We start from the raw sequence: 15,663 nt of genomic DNA, 5'->3' as shown, positions 1-15,663 counted from the left end.
TTCCTGGAAGTAGATGCTTCCTCAGTCGGAGCCGGAGCCATACTTCTGCAAAAAAAGGCTACCGGACGTAACATTACTTGTGGTTTTTTCTCAAAGACTTTCTCTCCGGCAGAAAAGAACTACTCTATTGGAGATCGTGAACTCCTGGCCATCAAGTTAGCACTCGAGGAGTGGAGACATCTTTTGGAGGGTTCCAAACACCCCATTGTCATTTACACTGACCACAAGAATTTGTCTTACCTCCAGTCCGCTCAGCGTCTGAATCCTCGCCAGGCTAGATGGTCGTTGTTTTTTGCCCACTTCAACTTCGAGATACACTTCTGTCCCGCTGACAAGAATGTCAGAGCTGATGCCCTTTCTCGTTCCTCTGATGCCTCCGAGTCTGAAGCCCCCTTGCAGCATATTATACCACCTGAGTGCCTGGTCTCCTCTGCTCCAGCCTCACTGGGGAAAATCCCCCTGGAAAGACTTTTGTTTCTACACGCCTTCGCCTCAGGATCCTCAAATGGGGGCATTCTTCTCACCTGGCTGGTCATGCTGGCATTAAAAAGTCCATTCAGCTAATCTCCCGTCTGTATTGGTGGCCTACACTGGAGGGTGACGTTACTGATTTTGTTCGGGCTTGTACTGTTTGTGCCCGTGATAAAACTCCTCGCCAGAAGCCTGCTGGACTCCTCTATCCTTTGCCCATCCCTGAGCAACCATGGTCCCAAATTGCCATGGATTTCATTACAGATCTTCCCGTATCCCATGGCAACACCGTCATCTGGGTGGTCGTTGATCGTTTTTCCAAAATGGCTCACTTTATTCCGCTTCCAGGCCTTCCTTCTGCGCCACAGTTGGCGAAGCAATTTTTTCTGCAGATTTTTCGTCTTCACGGGCTTCCCACGCATATCGTCTCGGATAGAGGCGTTCAATTTGTGTCAAAATTTTGGAGAGCTCTCTGTAATCAATTAAAGATCAAATTAAATTTCTCGTCCTCCTATCACCCCCGATCCAATGGACAAGTGGAAAGAGTAAACCAGATTCTTGGTGACTACTTGCGACATGTTGTCTCCTCCCGCCAAGATGATTGGGTCGACCTTCTGACCTGGGCTGAATTCTCGTACAATTTCAAAAATTCTGAATCCTCCACCAAATCCCCATTCTTTGTGGTGTACGGCCATCACCCTCTGCCCCCCCTCCCCATTCCCACTTCTTCTGGAGTTCGTGCGGTGGATGAAGTAACCCGGGACTTCTCCGCTATCTGGAAGGAGACTCAAAAGTCGCTCCTACTGGCCTTGTCTCGAATGAAGAGACATGCAGATAAAAAGAGAAGAACTGCTCCTGTCTTTCTCCCTGGGGACAAAGTGTGTCTCTCTGCCAAATACATATGCTTTCGTGTCCCTAGCTACAAGTTGGGTCCTCGCTACCTTGGTCCTTTTAAAATCAAGAATCAAATTAATTCTGTCTCTTACAAACTTCATCTTCCTTCTTCTCTTCGCATTCCTAACTCTTTCCATGTGTCTCTTCTCAAACCTTTTGTGCTTAACCACTTTTCTCCCAAGGTTACTGTTCCTGCTCCTGTTTCTGGCTCCTCTAATGTCTTCACTGTCAAAGAGATCCTTGCCTCCAAGATCGTCCGAGGTAAAAGATTTTTTTAAATTGATTGGGAGAATTGTGGCCCTGAAGAGAGGTCCTGGGAACCTGAGGCCAAAAAGGAGCTTGTCCGCAGATTCCTGGGCTCCAAAATGAGGGAGAGACCTAAGGGGGGGTACTGTTACGCCGAGTGCTCCGGGTCCCTGCTCCTCCCCGGAGCGCTTGCGGCGTTCTTCTGTGTGCAGCTCCCCGGTCAGACCCGCTGACCGGGAGCGCTGCACTGTTATCGCCGGCGGGGATGCGATCTGCGTAGCGGGACGCGCCCGCCCGCGGGTCGCATCCCAATCATCTCACCTGTCCCGTTCCCCTGCTGTCATGTCCCGGCACGCACGGCCCTGCTCCCTAGGGCGCGTGCGCGCCGGCTCTCTGAAACTTAAAGGGCCAGTGCACCACTAATTGGTGCCTTGCCCAATCAGTGGTAATCACTCCCAAACATATATAAACCCACTTCCCCTCCCTATCCTTGCCGGATCTTGTTGCCTTGTGCCCTGTGAAAGCGGTTTAGTGTGTTCCCAAGCCTGTGTACCCAAACCGTCTGCTGTTGCCCCTGACTACGAACCTCGCTGCCTGCCCTGACCTTCTGCTACGTCTGACCTCGCCTCCGTCTAGTCCTTGTGTACCGCGCCTGTCTCAGCTGTCAGTGAGGTTGAGTCGCTATCGGGTGAAACAACCTGGGGGTTACCTGCCGCTGCAAGTCCATCCCGCTTTGTGGCGGGCTCTGGTGAAAACCAGTAACCTTTTAGACTCCGTTCCCCTGGTACGGCCCACGCCATCACCTCACTGACACAGAGGATCCACCACCAGTGTCCTCTCCGCATACCAGTCCGGATCCTGACAGCCATTGCATACCATTCCACTGGTAAAACACTTTACCTTGAATTAGTTTTAAGAGAAGACAAATATATCATAAAACAAATTATGGTTGATAATGAATCTGTCATATCTCTGTGTTATGGCTCTACATAAAACAGAAGCCATGGCAATAGTGTGAACAGAACCTTACTACTATTACTATATGTATTCAATGTTCCTTAAAATACCACATGGAGAGCAGCAGTTATGTTCTTTAACAAAATAACACAGATGTATAGATATATAAGAAACTAGGATGTGGTCACATTTCCTGACCAATAACTAATGTAGAACAGAAGGAAAGTGCTCAAACATTCCCATACTCTATTCCAAAATCTGCACATATAAAACAGTTGCCTTATTACTAACAGATAAACCACCACATTGTAGAAATAAACACCAGTCCAGGCATAGTGTGGGGGAAATCCACAGATTCATTACTCTACAACGTGATTTTAATTTGCAGCTCCTTCTAGAAGAAATCCTATGCAAATCTTCAGGGTCAGCAACTTTATACAAACTGGGTGTTCCAAGTCTAGACTAATGGAATGAACTCCCATTTTTTAACAAATTAAACTCTGACAGGGCTTGGCTATTGGAATTAATGGAATGTCGAAACCTATTATTAAGGGTTCTGAGACTTGTTTGGGGAGATTTATTAAAACCATTGCAGAGGAAAAGCTTACCAGTTGCCCATAGCAACCAATCAGATTGTTTCTTTTGTTTTTCAGAGGCCTTTTAAAAAATTGAAGACGTTATTTGGTTCCTATGGGCAACTGGTCAGCTTTTCCTCTGCAGCGGTTTGGATGAATCTCCCTAGTTGACTTTTAGACATGTCATAAGGGTAGCTGTAGTTAGGAGGGACCATGGACGCATCTACAGAGGACTTTTTGTTTTTTAAGGATGAGCACTGTAAATAATGGGTTAGTTCTTGTGCTCATATTGTAAACTTTCCAAATGGATCAAGTACCAAGCCTCAAAGCCTTTTAGAAGAATCTATTTGAAGCATGTTGTTAAAAAAAACTATATAGATCAGTTATACCAGACCACTTTTATCTAGTTTGACCAATGACTGCAAGTTTGGGTTTTAGATAATAGACACATAATACAGTAACAATATTCATAAAGGCATATTCTCATTTATTGCATATTGCTAAGTTTTTCCTCTATTAATTTAGCAGAGATGTCCTATCTATTGGATCCCCATGAATCCTGAGAATGAAGGGCTACAGCTAGAGTTCAACCCTGTGTCACATTAAGTGTTTTCCTACACACCAGCCCCCAGAAATAGCCTAAACCAGAAATGTGACCTCTTCATTCTCTGGATTGGTGAGCGTCCCAGAGTTAGATTGGTGGGGGTCTTAGATTCATAGTTTTGGTGACCCACACCACCCTTATAGAAAGATTTGTATTTAAAAAAATATATAATAAAAGGGGGTAATTGCAATGGAGATTTTGGCTCCCTGCCCCACCATACACCGCACAAGTAGGATGTTGACCTGCATGAACATTAATACAGTAGATGGGGCACTATATGACTCCAATAATAAAAGCCCTGTTTGGCAACTGTCAGCTTGAATTACATATCTATACTGTATCAATCTATCTATCCATCGGCCTGTCTATATGTCAACCTACCTTTCTTTGTCTGTCTGTCTGTCTAAAGATAGTTTCCTACTGCATCTTGTATATGTCAAGGAAAAGGGGTTCTCCAATGTATAACTCTCTAACATTTACCTATGACAGACGCCACTGAGTGTCAAACTGTTACTGTCATTTAAGAATCGTTTTTGACATGTTAAAAGTTTTGATCATTTGGGATGAGGTGCTGAGACCCTGACTGCTCAAAAAACGGGGTAGAAGCACTTATCTGAGCGCTATTTCTCCCTGCCATCTTCTTGCTGCAGGAAATGAATTCTATAGAAAATAGAAGCCCATTTTCTATAAGTTGAGCACTTTTTTCCCTTTTGTTTAAGCAATCAATGAGAGATCCAAGCACCCTGACCCACACTGATCAAAGCCTTTAAAACATCTCTACGATATGTAAAAACGTTTTTAAGTTTTTCTTTTTTTGGTAACGGGGCATCTATAAATATGCTTACCGCTTGTGCCAGGAACTTAGTATTGGTTTTGACTGCACCTCATTTGTCAGTTTCCTAAAATGTCCTAGAATGTACTCTCTGACAAAAGCATCTGTCTGACATTCAGAAAAGTTTGGGAACAGCTGAGAAGCATATGGATATGACAGTTTAATGTGTTTGGTTTACGTTCAATACATGATCCATCATTTCTAATGAAAAATAAAATAATTTGACATCTGCACACATCTTTGCTTGGTGCTTCACCGGCATTTCCCTATCTTGCCAAAAATGAATGCATAGAGCTTGCCTTAAAGTTAAAGCTTGCAAAATGAAATTCATCTGAACCTCCCTTACTCTGCTATTGTGAAGAATTACCATACTGGTTATTTTCATCACTGTAAATCATTTCTACATTATCTCTAGATTTATCATTTCTTCTCTTGTAACACTGACATCATTAGCTAAACATCGGAGGTCATGGAGACCGTCACTATTCACGCAGCTGTAGACTACATGAGTAGGCCAAGATTGTACATATGTTTGCTGCATACTCAGCACATTTGTTGCCTGCCTAAACATCTGACAGCTGTAAAATGGTTTGGAGTTCTGTCTTTTCAAAACCAATTTTCATTATATTGTCCAGGTTATGGAACTTTTAAAATAACACAAATTGTCCCTTCAAACCAATGCCAAAAATTGCAATGCTAACAGTGATGACGTGTCAGTTCTGTTGACCCGTGCCACATCTACATGTTGTGGGTGCCCCATGCCAAGTCAGTTCCATGGCTGTAAACTAGCAATAGCAATCTGTTTTATGTATAATGGCTTTCCAGTTCCAGTTTAAAATGAATACATTCAATACCTTTGACTTAGAAAGACTTCTTTAACCATTAAAGAGACGGGAACATGAGTTATTCTGGGTACAATTGGGAGCCGAGCCTTTGATATATGTGAGAAACTGAGGATGAGTTATCCTTCTTCATTGTGTGACCAGTCAAGTCACTACTTCACAGCTGTTATTGACAGAATTTTCTGGACAGTATGATAAAATGGTATTTCATTCCAAAAAAACAAAAACACATGGCAGCCTGCTAAGACTGTAAGATTAAAGATAAGCATACACGCCTCACCTGTTGTAGTGTTGACACCCCCGTCTGACCAGGTCCCTCTGTTCTGTTCAGCGCATTTCTGGTTCCGCTGATGTTGATTAAAACATGATACAGCCAATTAGAGATTCTGCATTGTGTTAGGAACATCAGCAGGAGGACCAGGAGAGCATATCATCGGAAGAAGTAAATAGAGGGACCAGGACAGGTCAGGGCACCAATGCTGGAGCCAGTGAGATGAGTATACTTTATTTTGTTACTTTATAGCCCCAGCAGACATATTTTTTCAGAATATCCCTCCAACTTTTTTTTTCATGTTTTGAACAGTAACTGTTTAAAGTCTACTAATAATAAGCAGATTATTTTTTAGAGTCTACTGACCATAGGCAGATCACCCAGCAATCAGCTGTATTATTAGGTCCTAAAATTAGGTGATGTATGTATATAGCACAAAGTTGTTGGGTTCTCCAGAATAAAAAAAATTTCTGGAAAACCTAGCCACTTTTCACTTTTTTATAGTGATTATCCACTTTCGTTTTTCCGTATACATTCTTTTTTATAATATAAAATATCATTTTTTTTTTTTTTTTTTTTTGCACCTTGATCTGTAGTTTTCCTCGGTACCACTTTTACATATAGGTGAGTTTTTGATAACTTTTTATCCCATTATTTTTGGAATGTGATTTGGTCTTTTTTTTTTTTTTTACGTTTATCATTAACAGGATCATTAACATTCTATTTTAATAGTTTGGACATGATCGCTAATGTCCACCGATAGCACCTGGTGCCTAACTGCTCTTAGCAGCAAGGACTCTTGATCTATAGTCTGGAAGAGACCCAGGATGCACATTTATGTCCTGGTGCTTCAAGTACCAGGCAGCAAGGGCATAGAAGTATGTCCTATGTCCCATAGGTGTTAAGCTGGTACATATTGCTATTAATCATCCCTGCTTTTTAAGTGCCAGCACAGTATATCTAACATAGTTCATAAATCAAATTTTAAGGCAATGTGGACCAAGTATAGTATTTTGTGAGGTGTTAGGACTGGATGGAGGTCTGTTTTTTCTGTGTTTTTTTAAATGTAAAATTATTAGCATCTCCAGTTATGTACAAGTTTCCACAAATCATTAGTGCAAAGACCTCGTAATGCAGTATGTCTCAAGCACGGTCCTCAAATACTCCCAACAGGTCATGTCTTCAGGATTTCCTTGGTCTTTCACAGGTGATATGACTGTTGTGTTGCCAGATTCAAATCACCTGTGAAAGACTGAAAAGGAATCCTGAAAAGATGACCAGTTGCGGTACTTGAGGACTGCGCTTGAAAAACACTTTTGTGTTACACATTGGCCCTCATTTACTTAGAAAATCGGGTTGTAAGTCTATCTTGCTTTCTTACCCGACTGCTTTTTTCCCCTGGTATTTATTATTATGTCGCATCCTGTTTGTCGCACGTGGTTTTTGTAGGTTTTGGTTTCAAACTCCTCTGAGTTGTCGGGAAAAAAAAATCCACAACAATTCAACAAATTCGGGTTTGAAACCTTTATAAATACGTGGGAAAGCTCAGAAATGTCGGGTTACGCCCCTTTTTTGGGTTTGGGAGAATCCACATCGGGTCCGTCGGGAAAAAATGTCGCATCGTGTCGCAGACTGGCGCACGATGTCTGTGACATGGCGCAGACAAAGATGCGCCAAAAAAACCCGACAAAAGAAGTCGGGTTTAGAATAGTAAATGAGGGCCATTGTATTACATAAAAATGTCACATTCTTTTCTTATAAGACTCCTCTCCCTCTGCTCTATTCTCACTCTTTCAGTTTAATGATGACCTCTGTACACATGAGGCAGAGAGGAAAGAATTTTTCAGCTTCAGTGAGAGATTAGGTTACAACTACCCATAGAAATCTGTGGAAAGGGAAAGGGGAGGAGCAGCAAGAAAAATTATAATTATTATTATTATGAAACTGCTCTATGCTGCTATGTGTAAATCCATTGTCATTGATCGGTGCAAGAGATGAGGAGGAGATCGTGAAAAGGGTAGATAAAGGCATTTTTCTGTATGAAGACATAGTTATATTACATAGTTTCTTATTGTAACTTGTGCTATTGATTTATAAAAGGCTTTTTAATTGGAGGTACATCTTCATATATAACTGCATGTTTTTCATTATGCATTTATTAACCCAAAATGTACTGACTGACATAAGCGCTATAGTGCATTTCTCTGAGTTTTTCTTTATTAGTATGTATCAGTCATTATTTCAAAGTATGGCAATAAACATATATATTTTTTTTTATTTATTTATTTTTTCTCTTTATGTTTTTTTTAGGCCTAAATCAGTCGGTGGATCAATGAAGATTTTGTTCAGTGACATACATCCTGAAGAACATGACATTCAAGAATTTTTCTTATGAGTCTGACTTAAGATGTCCAGCATAAAATCTGCAGCAGCACCAGTGAAGGCCATTGATCCCCTGTGGCCTTTTATCTTCCATGTCTTTTGTTTTGATGCACAGATATGGGTTTTTCACAGTGTGGGTACTGTTTAACTGTAGAGATTTTTTTTCATATGGACTATGGATTGCATGGACAATGTCTTGGTTTTTGCTCTGATTGTAAAAGTTACATTTTGTTCTACTGTTTTCATCAACTTTCTATTTAGTTACTGTATATGATATTTATTACTGACAACAGGTTCATCCCATTGTTTCCGATTTTACCAAATCATTTGACCTTTATTAGGCTGGTTTTAAACACGTTTTTTTTTATGGTAGTTTCCTTTTTTTGTGTTTATGTAGCCAGATGTATACATACTTCATACACTGCATTTGTTTGTTTTTTATGGATCAGTGACATTTGTTTATTAAATGCAGCAAACTCTGGGTATGGCATCTTTTCAGGCATTTTTCCTTCTAAAGGACTTGAAAAACCTTAAAAAATGCATATACAAAGTAACACTAAATAAAAACGTCCTTAAAAAAATACAAAAAAAATCATATAAAATCCAATACATTTTTTAAAAAAATGTTGGTTTGCCAGAAAACAACACTATGTAAAGGAGCCCTTATTCTTCTTTTTAGGTGGGTTTTGCAAAATTGTGTCCAAATTGGTCAATTATTATACCTTTATTCTGAGTTATATGGTATGTGCCCTAAAATGCAAAATGTTTAGAGGTTCTTGGAATAAGCATCCATGTCACTAGGAAGTACAACCTCTGCTGCACAATGCTGAGACGACAGCAGTAGTTTTCCAAATCACACCACATCCTCCCTTCATTTCTGTTTATTGTTAGAGATCTCCCTGCACCCTTAAAGGGGTACTCCTTTGCTCAGCGTTTGGAACAAAATGTTCCGAACGCTTAGAGCCGGCTTAGAGCCGTGACATCATAGCCCTCATGATGTCACGGCCCGCCCCCTCAATGCAAGTCTATGGTAGGGGGCGTGACAGCTGTCACGTCCCCTCCCATAGATTTGCATTGAGGGGGTGGGGTGTGACATCATGAGGGGGCAGGGCTATGACGTCAAGAGCACCCGATGCCGGCTCTAAGCATTCGGAGCATTTTATTCCATATGCTGAGCAGCAGAGTACCCCTTTAAAGCTTCCTTCATTCTTTACAAGTCAAATTTCCTAGTGGAAGAGTTCTTATAAGTAAATAGCTCAGTGAGACAGAAATTCATAAGCCTTTCCAAAGTATGAAGGCTACAGGAAGGTAAACAGCATAAATTGTGCAATATTTAAATTTAAAATTCTAAATCTTATGTCAAGGCTTTGGCTATACAGGGGTTAGATACAGAGGTGAGATTACCCATAACCCCCTGAACTACACATACATGAAGTTTCAGAACACTGAAAAATGGTGGGAAGAAGTTATAACATTGAGGTCATCTGGACAGATTCACAACAATACATTAAATAATTATTTACAAATGATGATGTTCCCAGGATCCTATTCCTTACCATTCTTTATTCAAAAACAATCCAAACATTCCTAATATTAGATTCCAGAGTAGTACATGACATGAGGCTTATATACAATGCATTTTTTTTCTTTCTTTTCCCATAATATTTTGTATGTAATTTTTAATGGTAAAAGTAACCTCAAGTGACTTTGACAGCCGTATCATTTGAAAAACCTGGATATTTCGCTTTTTCTTGGATAATGTCCTAAATGCTAACAACATCCAGTTTTATCAGAGAATATCATGTACTTAATAGTAATTTATGTCTTTCACCCTTTAAAGTTAAAAGCAGAGATAAATCACTGTGACAAATTGGACTGCACAAAATTAACATTAGAATTTTCTTCTAGAGCATGACCGGTAATTCTAATGGAAAGAAGATGCTTTAATAAATAGGACTTTGTAGAGCCATGGCTGTTGTGTTCACCAGACTGTTAGGATACATGTTTTCCTTTTGTGCTGTAATCGGGTATGTCACACAGTTTCCTCTATATCCTACAATTTTAATGTCATTTGCAGACAAAAGGCCAAAATGGATATCTCCAGAGTAGACATCGACCAACTTTAGTGCCACAAGTTATCTGTGAGACTCCCATTAACTGTTAAAGGGGTACTCCACTGCCCCAGTGTTGGGAACATTTTGTTCCCAGCGCTTGGAGCGGGTGGCAGGGGTCGTGATGTCATTCCCACGCCTCTCGTGATGTCACGCCACGCCCCCTCAATGCAAGTCTATGGGAGGGAGCGTGGGGACCAACACACCCCGTCCCACAGACTTACATTGAGGGGGTGTGGTGTGACATCACAAGGGGCATGGTCATGATGTACAACCCCCGCCACTCGCACCCAGCATTCTAAATAAACTTCAGGTGCTGCACAGAGATCATAGTGGTTCCAGCTGCGGGACTCCAGTGATCAGACATCTTATCCCCTATCCTTTGGATAGGGGATAAGATGTCTAGGTACGGAGTATCACTTTAAAGGGAACCTGTTGAGGTGGCCATACACATTATCTAAGGGTAGGTTGATGGCGGAGTAGCTGTTGAAAAACGATTATCTGATAAACCATCTTTTCACAGACACAGCTGTACTCATTTTAGTTCATATTCATAGGTAAAGTTATTCAAACTGGCCATACATGATCAATAACACCGGTGAAGGGTAAATAATCTTTAAGTGATCTTTTGTCCGTCACCTGAAAATTCAAACATGGCTAACTTTTTTTTAGGCAATAACAGACTGTCATTGGTCGGCTAAAACAATCATTCCTTGTTAAATTTAAAGGGGTATTCCAGGAAAAAACTTTATACATATATGGCTCTAGAAAGTTAAACAGATTTGTAAATTACTTCTATTAAAAAATCTTAATCCTTTCCAATAATTATCAGCTGCGGAAGTTGAGTTGTTCTTTTCTGTCTGGCAACAGTGCTCTCTGCTGACATGTCTGCTTGTCTCGGGAACTGCACAGAGTAGAAGAGGTTTGCTATGGGGATTTGCTTCTACGCTGAGCAGTTCCCAAGACAGTGTCATCAGAGAGCACTTAGACAGAAAAGAACAACTCAACTTCAGAAGCTCATAAGTACTGAAAGGCTTAAGATTTTTAATAGAAGTAATTTACAAATTTGTTTAACTTTCTAGAGCCAGTTGATATATAAAAAAAAGTTTTTTCCTGGATAACCCTTTTAACTCAATTAACAATTGTTTTGATAAAAATAATTTTTTTCATCAGCTTTAATCTAAGGTGTATGGACATTTTTTGGAGTTTCATACTGTCTGAACCAAGGGCAGCATGAAATATAAGAACAGTCTCTGTTGTTACAACAAACTATGATATAGTTAAATGAATGCCGAGTTTTAGTGGAGTCCTAGTTTTAAAACCAGTTAGGAACAGGGCTTCCTGTCTTCAAGGCAGTCTCCGACTTCTCCTTACCAGCTTTGTGCCTATGTCTGCAGTTCTAAGCATAATATAGAGTTGACATATTCCCTTGAAAGTAATGAACGAAATGCCACCATGTGCACTTGTATGACTACATGTTTTCATCTCTGCACTCTGTCACATTATGCCCCTACAGTTCCCATGACAAATCTAGTCTCTACAGACAGAAGACACATCGGGACAAACATGGATTTGCTTAGTGTTTCTAGGGATAGGCTCCTATTCTAGTTGTCAAATGCCCTATTACTTTATGGACAGTGTAGAATTATATAGGGAGTGCAACAATTCCTAATCTGGCTTTGCTTGGATTGAACATCCATTGTACATGATGGCTTTAAAGGATATCTGCATGATCAAGCCTTTGTCTCCTTTCCATATTATGGATTGTTCTTTAATGCATTATGTGGCACTACATATAATGTTTCCATTACCAATTTATTTAAAAACATACTTTAGCTATATTATTGTAGGTAAAGTTTTAACTACTCAACTTTCTGGAAATATCAAGTCTAATTATAGCACACAAACTATACTTTATCACTTGGTCTTTGTACATAACCTTTTTAAATTATTGACATTCCACCATCTGATACAAGCACATGCACTCTAAATTTAGCCCAAGACTGGGGTCATCTTCCTAATTCACTTCTAGATTCATGTGTAAAGCCTCCCCTCTTCTCTTCTAGGCACCTATTTCAATGACTGCTTTTGACCAGAACAGATAGGTCTTAGGTTGGGTTTACGTCATACAGTATTTCAGCAGTATGTCAATACCCTGTCAAAAAAGTATGCTGACAAATAGCATGGCATACTGGAAGTGGGCCCACTATAGACCAAACATAATAAACAAGTGACTAGGTTTGTACCATTTTTAAACTGATCTTAGTCATTTTTTGACTATGTCTATTTAATTAAACTCATTGGACCTGCTGCAGTGGTATGAGTCAGGAGATCTAATGCTGTATAGCCGCAGCTACAAGATAGACCACTATTCCCAAACGCGGTCCTCAAGCACCCCCAACAGGTCATGTTTTCTGGATTTCCTTAATCTTTCACAGGTGATATAACTGTGGTGATGCCTGATTCCCTGACCAGAATTATATCACCTGTGAAAGACTAAGGAAATCCAGAAAACAAGATCTGTTGGGGGTGCTTGAGGACCGCATTTGGGAAACACTGAGATAAACCATGTCTCCTAACAGAAAAACAAAAACACTGCAGAAGATGCTCTCAGGACTTTTAAGCCTCTGGCAGCAGAAATAGTCCCTGTTGTCATCTGATCTATAGTTAAAACATGTAAGATTTCATGGGGAAAATGTTATTGTAATATGTTAGTTTTCTTTATTGCAAAATAGGGAACTCATCATCCTATGATAAACCTTCTAGCTCCTTACTCATATATGGAGAAGAGTTATACACTGTATTGGTTGCTATCATCAACCTGTAAAACAAAAAAATCAAAACCCACCTAAAAATTTAGACCACTTTCTACAACAACCTTTTGTGAATTTTGTTACTTTTTGTGCATTTTCTTTTTTTTACATTTGAGCAGATAGGTTACCAGTGTAAAAAAAATAAATAAAAACTTCCTCAAGAGGATTCCATTTACCATGTAGCACTATTATTGGATAAATGAAATATGGAAATAGTTTGTAAAACGTCAGTGTTTGTAACCGTGTGAGGATACGGATATTTATGCAGCTGCATGGGATGAGCGGGGCGGAGGGTTTTGTACTGTAAATTTACTGTTTAATTGTTTATTGTCCTCTTCTCATATTTTTTGTACATGAACAAAGAGGGTGTTTTTCTGAGCCTTTAACACTTTATAAAATGGAAATATCTGCAAACCGTTCATCACGTAGACTGCTAACTATGAAATAGATGATGAGACGGTTTCTATTTTACAATGGCTGTTTCTTAAATCTTAGGTGAGCACTCAGTCTTGTAAGAAATATTTTACCTAAAATGAGCACTTTTTTCTATTCAAGTTGGTTTGGATTTTGTGGATTTAATTGTACATTTTTAATGATTAACAATAAAAATTAACCTGAAACACTTTGTACTACTGTGTCAAGGATTTCTTTTATTATGTAAAAATTTGCCAGTATACAGTACATTAACCCCTTAAGGATGCAGGGTTTTTCCATTGTTGCACTTTCGTTTTTTCCTCATCACCTTCTAAAAATCAGTTTCTAAAAATCAAAAACTCTTTCAATTTTGCACCTACAGACTCATATGAGGACTTTTTTTTTTTTGCGCCAACAATTGTACTTTATAATTACATTAATCATTTCACCACAAAATGTATGGCGAACCAGAAAAAATATATAAAAATATATAAAAAAAGGCCATTTTGTAAATTATGGAGGCTACCGTTTCTACGCAGTGCACTTTTCAGTAAAAATGACATAATATCTTTATTCTCTAGAGCCATACGGTTACAAGGATACCTAATTTATATAGGTTTTATTTTATTTTACTATTATAACTACATGCACCACAAATGTATGTGTAAAATTGTCATCTTCTGACCCCTATAACGTTAAAATTTTTCCATATACGGGGCCGTATGACATTTTTGTTTTAATGGGATTTTTGATCACTTTTTATACATTTTGTTAGGGTATACAAAGTGACCAAAAACCATGCAATTTTGGACTTTGGAATTTTTTTTTACGTCTACGCCATTGACCGTGTGGTTTAATTAACATTATATTTTTGTAATTTGGACATTTACGCATGCAGCGATACCACATATGTTTATTTTTTATTATGTCTACATATTTTTTATATGGAATTTGGGAAAAGGGGGGTGATTCAAACTTTAAATATGGAAGGGTTTAGTGGGTGTGTTTTTAAACTTTTTATTTAACTTTTTTTTTTACACTTTTAGTCCCTTTAGGGGACTTTTAGGAGGAATCAGTAGATTGCTCATACAGATCATACAGATCTGTGTGCTCTGCGCCTGATTGATAAAGCCTGGTTAAGGTAGGCTCTATCAATGACAGAGCTGAGACAGCAGCAGCAGGAGAGGTAAGCCCTCTGGTTACCTCCACACCGTGCTGTGGGGAGGGCGATCTACTGCACTACACCACCAGGGATGGTTAAATTGTCCCTTTAGATGCCACTGTCAACTTTGGGTTAATAGCTGGATGTAGTGTTCGCCACATGCCGGCTATTAACGCTGGCCCCCAGCTACAGGAATCAGCTGGGGGCCGGTAGGTATGGCGTGGGCTTGAGTCAGGAGCCCATGCCATACACCACTTGCCGTGTCAGGGACGAGCCGGCTCGTCCTTAGACGGCAACCGGTTAAACAATTAGATATATAGATAGATAGACCTTATACACCAATTATCTCAAATTGAGGCCCTCCAGATGTTTCAAAACGTCAACTCCCAGCATGCCAACAGCTGTCCCAGCATGCCAACCCTACATCCTACATATTTGTTATTAGCTTTATTCCACACTGTTGCTCCCTATGTGCATTTGTCTCAAAATCATAAAGAAAAGAAAGCACAACATATTTTCTTCCTACCTGAGGGCTGGGGTAAGGGAAGGAGGAGGTGGGGGGAAGAAGAGGATATGTGACAGGTTTGAGCAAAGAAAAAGTTATAGTAATAGCTATCCTATGGTGTCTGCATATCTTGGCAGCAAATACAGCAGACAGATTCCCTTTAAATACACCAAGTTGAATTTATCTTTAACAGGGTTATGCCTGTCATAACTCTGGGATGCTTTTACCTTTCATACTGACTGTTTTTTCGAGAAATATTCTACTTTATATTAGTGGTAAAAATTTTGTCGATACTTGCATCATTTCTTGGTGAAAAATTCCAAAATTTTATGAAAAAATTAATAATGGTGCATTTTTTTTAACTTTGAAGCTCTCTGCTTATAAGGAAAATGGATATTCCCAATAAATTATATATCGATTCATATATACAATATGTCTACTTTATATTTGCATTGTAAAGTTGACATGTTTTTACTTTTGGAAGACATATGGGCTTCAAAGTATAGCAGCAATTTTCCAATTTTTCACAGAATTTTCAAAATCGAAATTTTTCAGGGACCAGTTCAGCTTTGAAGTGGATTTTA

General features: G+C 39.5%; 1 protein-coding gene across 5 annotated transcripts in view; it reads left to right on the top strand.

Annotated features, from left to right (window-relative positions):
• Positions 1-13,621, top strand: part of SNCAIP (synuclein alpha interacting protein) — a 266,108-nt gene extending 252,487 nt beyond the window's left edge. For all 5 annotated transcript variants that reach the window (XM_056537348.1, XM_056537346.1, XM_056537347.1 and 2 more), the window contains one exon: positions 8,003-13,621. In XM_056537348.1, the coding sequence (XP_056393323.1) occupies positions 8,003-8,087 (85 nt within the window). In that variant the 3' untranslated portion in view covers positions 8,088-13,621. The remainder of the gene's footprint in view (positions 1-8,002) is intronic.
• Positions 13,622-15,663: the final 2,042 nt, after the last annotated feature.

This window comes from Hyla sarda, chromosome 1 (genome assembly GCF_029499605.1).
Source record: "Hyla sarda isolate aHylSar1 chromosome 1, aHylSar1.hap1, whole genome shotgun sequence".
In the NCBI taxonomy this organism is placed as follows: domain Eukaryota; kingdom Metazoa; phylum Chordata; class Amphibia; order Anura; family Hylidae; genus Hyla; species Hyla sarda.
This window is presented reverse-complemented; position numbering and strand designations above follow the sequence as displayed.